At 39.4% G+C, this 16,184-nt stretch overlaps 1 protein-coding gene across 1 annotated transcript in view; it reads right to left on the reverse strand.

Moving 5' to 3' along the window:
• The window catches only part of CNTNAP2 (contactin associated protein 2), a 1,164,016-nt gene that overhangs the window by 93,546 nt on the left and 1,054,286 nt on the right, over positions 1-16,184 (reverse strand). Inside the window, exon 17 of the mRNA XM_066992162.1 lies at positions 1,376-1,594. Coding sequence (XP_066848263.1) covers positions 1,376-1,594 — 219 coding nt within the window. The remainder of the gene's footprint in view (positions 1-1,375; positions 1,595-16,184) is intronic.

The following is a 16,184-nucleotide window of genomic DNA, read 5'->3' on the forward strand; positions in this document are numbered from 1 at the left end:
GGAGCAGGAGGCACTGAAACAATTCTTATTCAGTGTTATTATCCAGGCCCTGATGTTCAGGGTGTTCATTTGAGATACTTGAACTCAAATAAATTCTCTGTCTAACTCAGGGTAAGAATTAAATCAGAGACTGTTCTTTGAGATGTGTGCTCCCTTCATCAAGTTATATGAAATAGATCTGATTCAGAAAGAAATAAAATCAGATGCAGATTTAGACATTCAGCTTTTGGCAATACGGGTACAAAGTATTTCAAAAAATTGTTGGTGTACCAGTTAATTCAAAACTACCTAAAAAAAAAATTAACAGTTACTAACAATTCCCCAAGAACTCAGGTTGGAATATTTCTATTTCCTCACGGTTTCACAAAAAGTCTTAGTATTTCCTTTAAAATTTTAAGGTTTCCTCTTCTAAACTAACTTCACATTTCAGCTGATTTGGAAGTAGGCTTTAATTCAGATCATGATTAGCAGTAAAGTAGAATCTCAGCTTGTAAATAATGGTTGCACCTCTGGTGACACATTATATACATAGTTTGCTGTGACACTGTTCTGTTTACCAAGGCAGTGAAGAATTTAAACATTGTTTTAATTCATTTCTGCTTTTGAATCTGCAGTAACTTGGAAAAAAAAAAGATAATGTTAATTTTTCCTTCCTCCTCCCCTTCTCCCTTTAACAGATATGCAGAGGAATAGAAAATTGCTCACCATTTTATGCAGTTTTGATTTCAAGTAATGTCATTTGGCATATCTACACTTTAGAGCCATAGGGCTAACAATCAGAGACATAGAAGTACTGCTGGAATGGCATGCCCCAAATTCACTGGAGACCAGCAACTCCAGAAAGCAGCTGGACTAACATGGTTCTGGGAAATGCATTTGTGTGACACCATGCAATATTATCCTACGCTGAATGGGAAAACAACCCATGGGACTAAAGGGAAATGACTGCAGTGAGCTGTGAATGAAAAACCATGGACAATGACCAGATCTGCTGAGGTTAGGATAGGCACCACAGGCTCATACAGTCCTGGCACCATCTATACAAAATTTTTCAATTCCATTGGTAATGTGTGGGTGAGACTCATTTAAAAAAAAAAAAAAAAAAAAAAAAAGTTTGGCAGTACTGTCTGCTGGAGTCATTTTCTGTCAGGAGCTGTAGGTTGGGAAAGACAGAAATGACAAGTAGCCAGCACAGAATATTTTTCACTTAGTTGATCCTTCTATTTCTACAGCTATGGAGATTCTTTTTTCTGCCATGCAAGTACTACTCCAGAAGGGCAAATTCCTGTGTTAAATTAACTAGTACTGGCAAGACACGAGGCAACAAGAGTCCAGTATGTGACAGCAAAGCCCAGTTACCCACTCCACATCTTACCAACGTAGAGCTGGCTGTACAATTCCAGTCGTGTGTGCCCTTCTGTTGGGGCTTTCCGGACCTCCAGGGGCAGCTGGTCTACCTGCAGACTGGCTTGTTTGACATTTCTCTCAGCATTGACCCGATGCCACTGGTCATCATTCAGCTGGTTGGGAGACCTGACGACGATTTCCACAGGCCCGTTTCCAACATCAAATGAAAAGGAAACCTCTGCAGCAGCTGAAACACCAAGCAAAAGAGAACCCATCTTGTGCTGTAAACATAAACACACTTCCTTAACAGAAAGGATTAATTTCTAATAGAAATATGTACTGCTCAGACAACTTTCAGAATTTCTAAGTGTATTTAATTCCTCTTAACTTGAACAGAACTTAAAATATTTCCAAGAAATGGAATGCTTCTACAGCATGTGATGGAAATTAAATCAGTTTGACTTGTAAAATTAAACCAGAGCAAATTATATCCTCAAAGACGATTTTTTATTTCTACTAATAATTTCAATAATATCACAAAAAATTTTAGAATATCACAAGCTTTTAGAAGAAAACACCAACAAGTTCATTTTTGATTTGTATTTTTTTTAATTATTATTATTATTATTATTTTTAGGGAGTATGTCTTTTGATAAAAAGTGGTACAGATGAAATTTATATTTTTTCTTCTGAGTGGCAGTTAATTTCTACAATGAGCTAAAAAATGCATGAAGCAGTGGTAAAGAACTATGTGAAAATTTATGTCTGGAAAAGAAATGGTTTCTTATTTATATTTATAGTACTCTATTTATAGTGGACGATTCAAAGAATGTTTAGAAATTTTACAAATGACCATTAGCCTCTACTAGATATTCCTCCATGTTATATTCAGCAAACTATATAATTGATACTAGTGGTTATGCAAGGACTAGTAAGTGCTTAATTAGCTAATTACTTATTAGTGACTAATTAATCACTATAAGTGATTATACATAGATTTTTGACTAAAGAAATACAATTTTGAGTTTCCCACTGAAATTTGTTTTATAAAAACTAGGGGTTCAAAATTATTTTATAGTGGCAAAACATTAGATGAAAGGGTTACCTTGAAGAGCGAACTTCAAGCTATTTAAAGACCTAGGGGGCAAGATCCTTAGGAACACTGTCCTTAGGGACAAATGAGCTGAACAGAGTTAGCAACTATTTAAGGATATTTTCCTCAGAGTACAAGAACTCCCCATCTCCTTGTGTAAGAAAGTGAGCAGGGAGAACAGAAAACCAGCATGGCTGAGCAAGGACCTTTTGGTCAAACAGAGGCACAAGAAGGAAGTGCACAGGCAGTGGAAGCAGGGACATGTGCCCTGGGAAGAGTACATGGTTGCTGTCCAGATGTGCAGGGATGGGATCAGGAAAGCCAAGGAATGAATGGAACTGAGTTTGGCAAGGGATGTAAAGAATAACGAGAAGGGATTTTGTAGGTACAGTGTTCAGAAAAGAAAGGTCAAGAAGAGTGTACCCCTTCCGATGGATGAGAAGGGTGAATTGGTAATGACAGATATGGAGAAGGCTGAGGTAATCAGCAACTTCTTTGCCTCAGTCTCCACTGTCAGACAGGCAATCCCATGTCTATCATTTCCCTGAACCTGAAGATGAGGGCTGGGGAAACAAAGTCCCTCCCACTGTAAGCAAAGAGCAAGTTTGAGACCACCTGCTGAAACTGAACATGTACAAGGCTATGGGGCCTGATGACATGCATCCCAGCGTCCTGAGGGAAATGGCTGATGTAGTTGCCAAGCCTCTCTCCATCATATTTGTAAAGTTCTGGCAGTCAGGTGAAGTTCCTGGTGACTGGAAGAAAGGAAAACATCACTCCCATTTTTAAAAAGGGTAGAAAGGAGGAGCCAGGGAACTACAGACTGGTCACCTCTGTGCCTGGAAAGATCATGGAACAGATCCTTCTGGAAGCAATGTCAAGGCACATGCAACACAAGAAGGTGATCCAAGAGAGCTAGCTTGGCTTCACCAAGGGCAAATCATGCCTGACCAATCTGGTGGCCTTCTCTGATGGAGTGACTGCATCGGTTGACAAGGGAAGACCAATCGATGTCATCTACCTGGACTTCTGTAAGGCCTTTGACACAGTCCCACATGACATCCTAAGCTCCATATTGGACAGAGATGGATTTGAAGGGTGGACCGTTTAGTGAATAAGGAATTGGCTTGAAGGCTGCACCCAGAGAGTGATGGTCCATGCCTCTATGTTCAGGTGGAGGCCTGTGATGAGCTGTGTGCCTTGGAGTTCTGTCTCAGGACTGGTACTGTTTAATATCTTTATCAATGATAAAGACAGTGGGATCAAGTGCACTCTTAGCAAGTTTGCAGATGACACCAAGCTGAGTGGTGCAGTTGATACACCAGAAGGAAGGGACACCATCCAAAGGGACCTGGACAAGCTTGGAAAGTGGGCCCGTGTGAACCTTAGTGAGGTTCAACAACTCCAAGTGCAAGGTGTTGCACCAGGATCAGGGCAATTCCAGACATGAGTACAGACTGGGAGAAGGACTCATTGAGAGCAGCCCTGTAGAGAAAGACTCTACATTTTGATTACACTGGTCTAAAATCATGGGATTTTAGTGGACAAAAAACTTGACATGAGCAAGCAGTGTACACTTGCTGCCCAGAAGGCCAACTGCATCCTGGGCTGAATCAAAAGAGGACTGGCAGATTGAGGGAGGTGATTGTCCTCCTCTACTCTGCCCTTGTGAGGCCTCACTTGGAGTACTGTATCCAAGTCTGAGGACCCCAGCAAAAGAAGGGTGTTAATCTGTTAAAACAGGTCCAGAGGAAGGCTACAAAGTTGATCAGAGGGTGGTGAGACACTGGAACTGGTTGCCCAGAGAAGTTGTGGATGCCCCATCCCTGGAGGTGTTCAAGACCAGGTTGAACAAGACACTGGGCAATGTGATCCAGTGGGTGGCATCCTTGCCCATGGCAGGACGGTTGGAATTAGATGATCCTTACGGTCCCTTCCAAACTAAGCCGTTCTATGATTCTATGATTACTAGAAAATGGGTAATCAATGATAGCATTCACAAAGGAGTATATCAGACAGAAATAAAGACAATTAAGACTTCCATTTATTTATTTATTTGAGTGTGTGTTTTGTTTGTTTGTTTGTTTGTTTGTTTTTGAAATATAAAATAAAGCTGTAGTGCCATTTCGTTTTTCTGAAAAATCCCTGGTGACCAATCGTGTTCTCAGTGGTAGAGTTGTAATTTCTTGTATGGTTAAATTACCAGAATTCTTATACAAAATTTATCAGCACATCTGATAAATTGTGGTAGAAGCAGCACTCCATTATCGTTGTCATTAAGAACACTGATAAACAGTAAGTATTTTTGTACATGGCCTAGTAGATTTCCACATGATTTTCACAGATTAAATTAAACTATACACATTTTTAAGCAATCTAGAAGGACTGGAATAAATGTTTCACAGATAATATTATTTCAATCAAAATTTGTTATACAAACAGCACCTTTTTTATTTCATTAAAAGAAACAACATATCCTGGTTTCAGTTAGGACAGAGCTAATTTTCCTCCTAGTAGCTGGTAGGGTGCTATGTTTTGGATTAGGATGAGAAGAGTGCTGATAACATGCCGATGTTTTAATTGTTGCAGAGTAGTGCTTACAAGGACTTTTCAGCTTCTTGCTCTGTCCCGCCAGCGGGCAGGCTGGGAGTGCAGCAGGAGCTGGGAAGGGACAGACCCAGGACAGCTGACCCAAACTGGCCAAAGGGGTATTCCATACCATCTGACATCATGCTAAACAATATATAGGGGTGGCTGGCCGGGATAGGGGGGCCGGCTGCTTGGGGATAGGCTGGGCATCGGTTAGCGGGTGGTGAGCAATTGCATTGTGCATCACTTGTTTCGTGCACATTATTATTAGTAGTACTATTATTATTATTATTTATTATTAATTATTATTTTCCTGTCTTAATAAACTGTCTTTATCTCAACTCACAGGCTTCACTTTCCCGTTTCTCTCCCCCATCCCAGAGAGGGAGGGGGGAGGGTGAGCGAACGGCTGTGTGGTGTTTAGCTGCTGAACGGGTTAAACTGCAACACAACAAAAGCATACTTAATTGCTGATTTACTCCCTGTTCTGTGCTGAATGAAATAATTTCATTTGTTGAATGAACTGCCTTTCATGAACCATGAATTTAGCCTATTTGGCCTTCTGCACTTTACAAGACAGAAAAAATGTATGTGCCAAAACTCACCATTCAAGAAATAAAGCTTTTGTTGTAATGTTATCATGCTTTATAATTTCAGGGGGTCTGCCAATAAACTCAGGCAAGCTACGAATTAGAATACTTTCTCCAGTACTTAAGTTGTATGTTACATCCATGTCTATTTTCAAGAGGATGTGCATTTGTCCATTAATTTTTACTTTGAAGAAACCCTTCAAATCTCTTCACTGCCAGGCTTGACTTGCTCCCAAAAGCTGTCTGTCTGAAGGACTGTAAAATGAGAACTCCTTAGTAGAATTTCTTATTCTGAGGCAACTGATGGCACTGTTGATATTGCACATGGATGCCTTGAAGGTGAACCCATCCAGGATTTTGAAAACTTCTGCAAGAATGCTTCTTGATTTGCAAGCTTTTGGACTTCTGGATGGAAGCAGTTCTATTTTTTTTTTTTTTATAAGGGAAGATTATTCTTCTTTTAAAAGAGAAAGTGAAGTGCAGAGAACTGGCAAATAGAGATATTTCAGGTAGAATTTTTTATGCCTGCAGAGTCCAGCTTTATGCATGGCTTTAGACTGACTGTATCACAGTCTAAAGACTTGTTTTATAATGAAATTCATACTTATTGAAAAAAATTATTAGCTCTGATGTGAAAGTAAAAGTACCATTTGTATAAATTCACATTATATTTTTATAATGAAAGTTAAGATTTAGGAAGGAAAAGCATTCCAGAACTATCTTCTCATTAAAGGTTTGTTATCAGTGCATGTACCTTCTGACTTGCTCAAAGTTAGAAATGTATAAGGTTCTATGGACTGTGCTGATCTGTCCCCAGGCAACCTAAAAATGTGACTCTTACAAACCGAAGAGGGGGAGGCTTATTTGCTAGACTGAAAAAAAACATGAAGGACATCAGTGAAAAGATCTTTGCAGAAAGGCACAGGCTGCATGGCATCATCTCACATGAATTCTGTTACTGGTTCTGACTCCTCAGTCTCGGTTTCCATTTGAATGAATTCTTCAATCTACAGTGTAAATATATTCTCCAACCAGGGGAATAATAGAATCATAGAATAGTTTGGGTTGAAAGGGACCTCGAAGATCATCTAATTCCACCTCTCCGCCACGGCCAGGAACACCTTCCACTAGGCCAGGTTGCTCAAAGCCACATCACATCTTGCTTTAAACACATCCAGGGATGAGACATCCACAAAAGTCTACATAAATACATGCACATATGTCTACATAAAATACTTCATATTGTCATTTTATCAGAAATGGATGAACATCTGTGGTGAGTTAACTCCAGTCTGCAGCTAAGCACTTAAACAGCTGCTTACACACTTCCCCCCCCTACACCCCCCCCCCCCCCCCCCCCCCGCCCCCCAACAAGTTGCAGGAGAAAACAGGAAGAATGAAAGTGAGAAAACTCCTGTGTTAAGATAAAGACAGTTTAACAGGTGAAGGAAAAGAGGAAAAACAACAAGAACAACAAACAAAGTAAAGCAAAGGAAATGAATCACTAAATCCCACAAGCAGACTGATGTCTGGCCAGTCTCCAAACAAGGGCCCCCTTGGAAGCCCAAACCCTCACCTCCTTCCCCCACCCCAGCTTTATTGCTGAGCATGATGTTGGGCAGTGTAGAGTATCCCTTTGGCCAATGGTCACTTGTGTGCCCTTCCAACTTCTTGATTGCCCTTAGCCTACACATTGGAGGGGTGTGGGGAGGAAGTTGGAAAAAGATAAATCCTTTATAATTTTCAGCATTCAGCAATAGCCAAAACATTGGTGTGTTGTCAAGACTGTTGTAGGCATAAATACAAAACAAAGCTCTTGGTTGCTGTGGAGAAAGATAAATCTATCCCAGCCAGATCCAGAATAATATAAAATTTATTCAGAAGTTCAGTGTAAGTACTTATGTGGAAAGGTATTGCTTATTTATTTATTTATTTATTTTCCTAAGTGTGGTTTACTTTTCAACTTCTCTGTGTCTATGTATACAACCCTTTGGACACAAATACATCCTTGGTGCAATTTCATCCTAGGAAACAGAATCACAACAGTGGTATTATTCTGACAAACTTTTAAAAAGAGGGATTAAAAGCATCTAACATCTAAGCTGATCATTGATCAGCTGGACCAGAGCTGGATTTTTCAGAAACACGTACATAATGAGCAGCACAGATCCCCAAGATTTCTACTGGCCAGTAAATTTGTAGCTCAGGAAGTGAGCATCCCTAATGACCATTTTATTTTCTATCGTACCAAATGCTACAAAACTCTAAGAAAAGAGAATGGAGATCAGACTTTGAACAAATGTCTGAAATTGCTTAATTAAGAAATTAAAAAAGAGAATAAAAGTATTTTCAGTATATTCAGTTAGTACAAGGTTTTGTGATGGAAATTCCATAAAACTGAACAGAGGCAAATTTTTATGTACTCCTGCCACATATATTCACTTAATAAAGGGAGGCTTGGGGCTACACTTAGTTTTAGCATTTCTGTGCCTTGTTGTGTTTTAACTTGGCTGGCACCGAAGCACCACACAGCTGTCTTCTCAACCTCCCCCCACAGTGGGATAGTGGGGTGAGAATCAGAAAAAAAAGTAAAAGCTTGTGGGCTGAGATAAAGACAGTTTATTAGGACAGAAAATAAATAATAATAATAATAATAATAACAACAATAATAATAACGTGTACACAACAAATGATGCACAGTGCAATTGCTCACCACTTGTTGACTGACGTCCAGCCCATCCCCAAGCAGCGATCCGCCTAACCCTGGCCAGCCACCCCATACAACAATTAAAATGTTGGTGTGTTATCAACATGACTCTCATCTTAAATCCAAAACACAGCACCATACCAGGTACCAGGAAAAAATTATAATAGCCAAAACCAGGACATTTGTGCAATTATATATAATTAAATCTTAATATGTTTCTTTTATCAATTCATTTTTCTATGGTCTTAGGTTTTTGTCAGCCATCATTTCAGAATGTAGAAGTGTGACTGGCAAATGAAATGATCTTCCTACTGTCCTTACTGTTTTTTTTTTAATATTTTTTTATTTTTCATTTGGGTTGTGTTCAGATCGCACCATTTCCGTATCTTAAACCTATGAAGCATTTTTCCATAAAAGTAAAGGACACATACATCATCTGTGGGATTCTGGATTCTTTGGATCCCTCCTTACAAGGCTTTTTGGTAGGTATGTTTTAGTTAAACGAAAGATCTGAGGCTCAACAGAATGGGAAGTAGTATGCACTTATATGTCCTTTGCTATGCAGGAGGCCAGACTAAATGATCTAACAGTCTTTTCTGTCACTTAAGATCTATGAATAGCTAAGTTTCCCATTTCCCTAGAATACTTTGTGTTTCAAGTCTCTTTCTCTCTCTCTCTCTTTTTTTTTTTTTAATCTCTCTTTTTTTTTTTTTTCCCTCCTATTTTCCTAGATTGATTCTTGCTGATAAATTATGGGCCAGAATCTCTACCTATAACGAGGCTACCAGCAAAGAAAAAGATGCTGACAGACAGATGGGTGCTCACAAAATGCTAAGTACTGGGTGGAGGTTCTTAAGACACAAAAACTGTGAAAAAAAAAAAAAGAGGGGGGAAGGGTAGGAATTACAACCCTCCTTAGAGTCAGTTTTCTATGCCTGTCTCTCCATTTCTCTTCCTCTTTCTTATCTTTTCTCTGAAATACTTTCATCCCCTCCCTTGTACTTTGTTTCTCTTAACTGTCCTGATGTATTTTTATAACCTTCAATGAGACTCATTGATGTTTTAGTTGACTTATATCAAAGGGAAAACCTAGTTTCCTTAGGATCCTTTTGAAATTCCATTCTTAGAGCATAAATGCCTTGTTATGGCTAGATTCAGAGCTCACTTACTAGCTGTAAAACAGCATACAACAATAAGCTATGAATTGTAGACTAAAAAGTGCCAGACAGATATTGTCTCCCTCCACCTCGCGTGCTTGTTCCATGAAAACAGCAGCTTGTAAATATTCTACCTCTGGAAGAGCAACATCTGCCAAACTTTTTAGACAGTTTATTTTTAAATACACCTTTGACAAAGGGCTCACCGACTAAACCAGAAGACGGAATTCAATGAAATGGTTCACTGAAATTCTTCCAATTGACTTAATAGACTCTGGATAGGAAAGGAAGACTTTCTAGGCTTTGATAGCATGGAAAACTATCTTCTCCATCTTTCCCACTTACACTCTGGCATCTGAGTAGTCTTACAAAGTCATCTATAAATTACCTGGCCTGCTACCTTCATTTGCACAGGGGTGAGAGACAGCTGTTCCAATGCTGACATTGAAACAGCACTGATAGCTTGTTCCTGGCTGCTGAAAATACATAGAAAGGGCTGCTGATGCTACACTGAAGTGCTGTATTGGAACACAGTATCTGCTTTGAGGATGCCATATCTCATGGCATCATGGCATCTCACTTCTCAACTAAAAATTAAAACCACCAAAAGAACATCTCAGAGAGAAATTGCTGATACAACTTGCTGGATTGTAATGCAGGAATTTCTGTGTAGCTTGACTGACTGTTAATAATTGGATAGTTGTCAAAAATCATGGCCATATTTACAGCAATTGAACTAAGCATCTGGAAGATTTCATCATTTATCAAATTCCCAAATGAAATGGTCGTTTGAACTAATGAGCAAAAGCTTCACTCATTTGATCAAATGACAATGGACTAAGCCCATGACTGCAGTCATCCCTGAGCTAAGTGCCAAATGAACTAGCTCTGGAAGCTGCACAGCTGCATTAGCATGACGCTGTGCCAAAAGTAATTAGTCCTAATGAGAGGCTCTACCGCACCTAGGATCAAACACAGCATTGCTGAGTCTTGATCTATGTGGACATGCTATCTTTCCAGAATTAGTGCAGATATCTCTCTAATATGGTGGTTCATTGCACAGACAACACATTCTGTGTTTGCCTACAGATTGAGAAGCCAAACAAGAAAAGTCATGCAGCTTTACACTTTCTTGAACCTTACCCAGTCAGTATAGTAAATGAAGATGGAAGGTAGGCAAGATAGTGACTAGCGCAGATAACTATCAACTAAACCAAGAAGCTAGGCTCCAGGAGTACCCCTGGAGTCAAAATTGGGTCCAGTCTTGTTCAGAATCCAATCTGTCATCTGCCCCTGGATGATGGGGACAGAGTGGTTGGTTTGCTGGTCACATAAAACTGTGAGGCTGAAACACTCTGTTTGTTCATGCTGAAAACCAGAGGGACTTCAGCAGGCTGGAGAAACAAGCTGACAGGAAGCTCATACAATTCAACAGGGAAAAGTATAAAGTCCTGCACCTGTGGAGGAACAACCCCAGGCACCAGGATGTGCTGGAAAGCAGCTTTGCAGAAAAGTCTCTGGAGGCCCTGGTGGACACCAAGTTGAATGTGAGCCAGAAATGTGTCCTTGTGGCAAAGAAGGTGAAATGGTCTCCTGGGCTGCATTAGGCAAACCATTACCAGCAGCTTGAGGGAGGTGATCCTTCCCCTCTACTCAGCCTTGGAGAGGCCACATCTGAAGAAGTGTGCCCAGTTCTGGACACCTCAGTACAGGAGAGACGTGGATGTCCCGGAGAGAGTTCGACAGAGGGCCATAAGGATGATTAAGGGATGGAGAATCTTTCCTCTGAGAAAACGCTGAGAGAACTTGGGGCTGTTCTGCCTGGAGAAGAGAAGGATCAAGAGGGGACCCTATCAATGTATAGAAATACCTGAAGGGAGGCTGCAAAGAAGATGAAGCTACTTTTCAGTGTTGCCCAGTGGCAAGAGCAGTGGCAATAGGTACAAACTGAAGCACAGGAGGCTCTGTCTGAACATCTGGAAATGTCTTTACTCTGAGAATGGCTGAGCTCTCTATTGGGATTTAGTTGAAGTCCACTGTCATTGTTTCACCAGCTTAAGTGGAAAAGAAGGCTGATGCACTGTAGCACTAGTATTTTGCCTGTGATATCAGTTTGTTTTTTTTCTGTTTCTCTTGATTAACATTTTAATGATGAATGCTTGCTTCTCTGGATGGAATTAGAACATAACTGTGAACTTGTTTACTGAAGCTCATGCTAGATAAGGATACAGTGATCCTAGAAGGTGGAAGGAAGAAGCTAAAAAGCATAGCAAATATCAGTATATCACTTGCAGTAAAAGCGTATTTCTGGAGCATGGCAAGAGGATGGTTTTCTGTCTTCAGATGGATAGATGATTTTGTGTCTACCAAATACAGATTTTGCTGTTGGGACCTGCCTTTTGTGATGGTTAAAAGTGCAAGCTATTTCTGTGTCATGTATGCTTCAGTTCCAAAAAAAACAAATCACAAAGTTCTACGTTTTCCATTTTTCTCTATTGAATGTTTAGTCCTCTTGGGTCTCACTAGCAAAGTCAAAGAAATTACAGACATAACTAAATTAACAAACACATAAATAAATGCAGGTCATTATTCTGCTAGTCTGTTGGTTAGTCTGCAGCATCAAGCTTAGTTCTGTTGTACACATGCCACTTGCACAAATATGCATGCTTGTGTATATAACCCAAAAGATTTGCAGACATATTTCAGTGCTTCTTTATTGCTATTTTACATGGAGTTCAGCTAGTAACACTTTTTTCCCCTCATTGTCTTTCAGTATTGAAGGGAATAACAGACTACAATGCTTTGTAGAGTCATCTCCTCAAGTGCACAATTATAATTGCAATGTTTCAATACTGCTATTAAAAGTGGGCTATTCAGTATTGTAGACTGCCCTCAAAAGGTTGAGAAGTTGGATATATAAAGAGAACATCTGTTAGATGCAGCACTTCTCAGTTACAGCTTGTTTCTGGTCAAAAGCCATTATGTCAGTGAGATGTGTTTCTACGCATATGCAAGACTAGATTACTCCTTTGGAGCAGAAGCTGGAGTACAGACCAGTGCAGACTTACAGTCCTTCCCTGAATTTTCCATAGGGTGGCCTAACCTGCTGTCCAGTTGCAGCTGAGGGGGATTTTTTAACTGCTGGAAATGTGTCTTTACGTTTTCCAAAATACACAGGCTACCTGAAACTGGCTAAATGCTCTCCAGGTGCAAGGTAGTAAAAAAGAATGTTCCTGGCTTCTCTGACCTTGTGGAGGGACACTAATTCTATGACTTGCTACCGGCAGACAACCACTTACACATGCAATTAGCAGTATTTTGGAAAGTAGTAAGTCTACTGGAGCTCAATATGAAGGGAAAACAGAAATGGATAGTGTGCCTTCCTCATGAGTAAGTATCTATGAGAGGACCATTATAAGGAGGGATTTGATTTTGGTAATGACTAAGAATCAGATATTTTTATTTAATTTTAGAATAAACACAGCTATCAAACAACCAATCAAACAAAAATATCAGCCTTCCTACATAATAGATTAAATTGCTTTGGGGGACAAAAATATTACATTAAAATGAAAGTACCAAATTTTCTCATGAATTATCATGCAAAGGCCAAACATGCCCTCGGAATTATTTATTAATTACTTCAGTTATGCTAACTGCACTCCAGCTGTCTTGTAGATAAGCACTTGGAAAAAACTCTTATATTTTTTATGGTTATATTTTAGTTTGTATAGCAATTTTCAGCTGTAGATATCAAGAATGAAAAATGACATTACCAGTCCTGCATAAACAGGGAACCAAATCAAAGATATGTGAAAGAACTTGTTTAAGGTCAAAAAACAGATGACCAGAACAAGGCATGAAAAGATACCTACTTACTTTACTTCTAAGGCAATACAGTTTCAGATAGATGATGTTACCTCCTATCCATACATCCCTCTTCCAATAACTACTTAGCAGCTTGGAAGAAACAAAGGAAAGGTGACTCAGTTGAAGGTCTTGTTGATCTCATGAAAGGTACTAAAGCTTAAAAAAAAATATAGCAGCGATGTCTTCTGGTCTTGTTTGTGAGAGATGATTCACAAAAAGGGAACTGCAGTCAGTACGCTGAATATAAAAGGAGAGGAGGAGTATGCTTTCCTATCTGTAGTGGGTACTAATATACTTCATTAAACTTTTTAAGCTGCAGTGCTTTACCATAGAACTGCACTGGTTCCATGCAACAGATGACACCACAACAAGGGAAATGCACAGACATCAAAACAGAGCTCTCTCATGTAGCATTCTAGGGGTTTTGTGTAACAGTTAGTTATTTTTTGTTGGATAAAAGGCAAAATAAAAGTCATAAAATCACACAATATCCTGAGTTGGAAGGGACCCACAAGGATCTTCAAGTTCAACTCCTGGGTTCAAAAACGACCACCCAAAAACCCGACCATGTGTCTAGGAGCATTGTCCAAATGCTTCTTGAGCTCTGACAGGCTCAGTGCTGTGACCACTGCCCTGGGGAGCCTGACCCAGTGCCCGACCACCGTCTGGGTGCAGAACCTTTTCCTAACACCCAGCCCAACCCTCCCCTGTCCCAGCTCCATGATGTTCCCTCGGATCCTGTTGCTGTCCCCAGAGAGCAGAGCTCAGCGCCTGCCCCTCCGCTCCCCTCGTGAGGGAGCTGCAGGCCGCCATGAGGCCTCCCCTCAGCCTGCTCTGCTCTGGGCTGAACAAACCAAGGGACCTCAGCTGCTCCTCATACCTCTTCCCTTCTAGACCCTTCACCACCTTCATAGCCCTCCTTTGGACACTTGAAGTGTCCAAAAGTATGTGCTAAAATTCGTGAAATCCGATTACAGTAGGAGCATGGTAAAATATCAGAGATTTTTAAGAGGAGAGGAGAAGGAGTCTCCTTTCCATAAGAAAAATTGCTAGGAAGTTTGCATGGTTCTAAAATTGCTGAGCGATGGGACTGGGTGCTTATCAACTCCTCCTCCTCAAATATGTTGCATTTGAATCTCACAAAAATCAGCCACATTTGTAAACCATGCATCATACTAAAAGTTGTAATAGCCTTGTGCAAGCCTAAAAAGTAGACATCAGGACTGTCATTTTTTTATGGTGTGATTTTGAGAAAAAACACATTGCCTATGTGCTTTTCTTCCTCTTTTGTGGTGTTTTTCTTATTCCATAGTTTGTGGAATGGGTGTAAGTTCTGCTGGAGATTGTGGTTAAGACTTGTAAAGGTATTCAGATGCCTGGGTTGTAGCTGCCAGAAAACTTTTAAAATCTGGCCAGGTGCTCAAGGTGATATGAGTTGATTGATTTTTCTGCCTGGACATGTAGCTTTTTGTCATTTGTAGTGGCTGGTTTATAAGCAAATTTTCACTGCTGTTATTTATTTCTCTGTGCCTGTGCAGGGGTCACCATCAGGGTAAGGACCCTGTTGCGCTGTACTAACAAAATAGTAAAGTCCATCCAAAAACTATGACATAAGCTTACTTTTACCGTAGTCACTCTGTATATGAGGAGGGTAGGGGCAGGGTAGATGGACCCTGGTGACTGTGGCTTCTTTTTATTTATTTTTATTTTTTATTTTTTATTTTTTATATCTTTTTTTTTTTAATTTAAACAAAGGTTTTCTCTGAAAATTATGGTTATAATTATTTACTGTTGACAGTGTTCAGGGTGGACCCCCCCAAAATGGAGATGATGTCTTTGGTATTGTTTAGTATTATTATTATTTTTTTTTTTGCATGAGGAAAATATATCTAAAAATATGAAAATAAGGACTATCATGGACTGGTGTGGAGGCATAGAGACTGAACTGACATGTTGGAGGTAAAAGTATGTGCCCTGACTTCATGGTAATTAGAGGTAGAAAAATCCTGTAACACACTGGTGGAGGATAAAGGCCACAGTCATGGTGTATGTACTCATTTTTGAATGCTATTTGAGTGAGGGACCTGCCTGTTTCAGACACCTTTCCCTAACTACCTTGCTTCACTGTATGCATGAGTCTCATGAAATGTAATGCCAACAGGACACCCATTCCTGTTTCCTACTGTAGTAGTAAAAACATAAAAGGGTGAGTGAAAGGATTTATATCTGTAAAAAACATTTGCCATTTCTAAATCATATTGATAGAGAGCTGTCTATAGTACTTGAGTAGACACAAAATGCTCTACTGTGATCCAGACTCTATTTTATAAACAAAGTCAAGATGTTTAGATCAAGAGGATATAAAATACCTAAATTACATAAAATTACGTAATAGCAGTCTTGTGATAGTAACTGCTTTTGTGATTTTCTTAAAAAAATAAATTCATTCTTTTATTAGATTTTTAATAAAATTGTTGGGAAAATCTGTGGCCAAAACTTTAGATGATAATTTAAAATTTACCACTTTATGATGTTCTTGCAAACACTTAATCCAAAAATGATTATATTCACTTGAATCAATTTATCGACAGTTTGAATTAATCGTGTGCATAAAATTTGAAGTATCATGGATACAATTGTATCATTAGTAAAAATACCTCCTCTTTCATTGTATCTTATCACGTTAAATATTTTTCTACTTTAAAACTGTATTCCTTTGGTGAAAGGAATAAAAAATATTTAGACTTTTAATAGACTAACTAAGCAATTTCCAACACTTTATGTTTAAAGGCCAATTGAAAGAAAAAAAAAAAAAAGAAAAAAAGGTAGAT

This window comes from Anser cygnoides, chromosome 2 (assembly GCF_040182565.1).
Source record: "Anser cygnoides isolate HZ-2024a breed goose chromosome 2, Taihu_goose_T2T_genome, whole genome shotgun sequence".
In the NCBI taxonomy this organism is placed as follows: domain Eukaryota; kingdom Metazoa; phylum Chordata; class Aves; order Anseriformes; family Anatidae; genus Anser; species Anser cygnoides.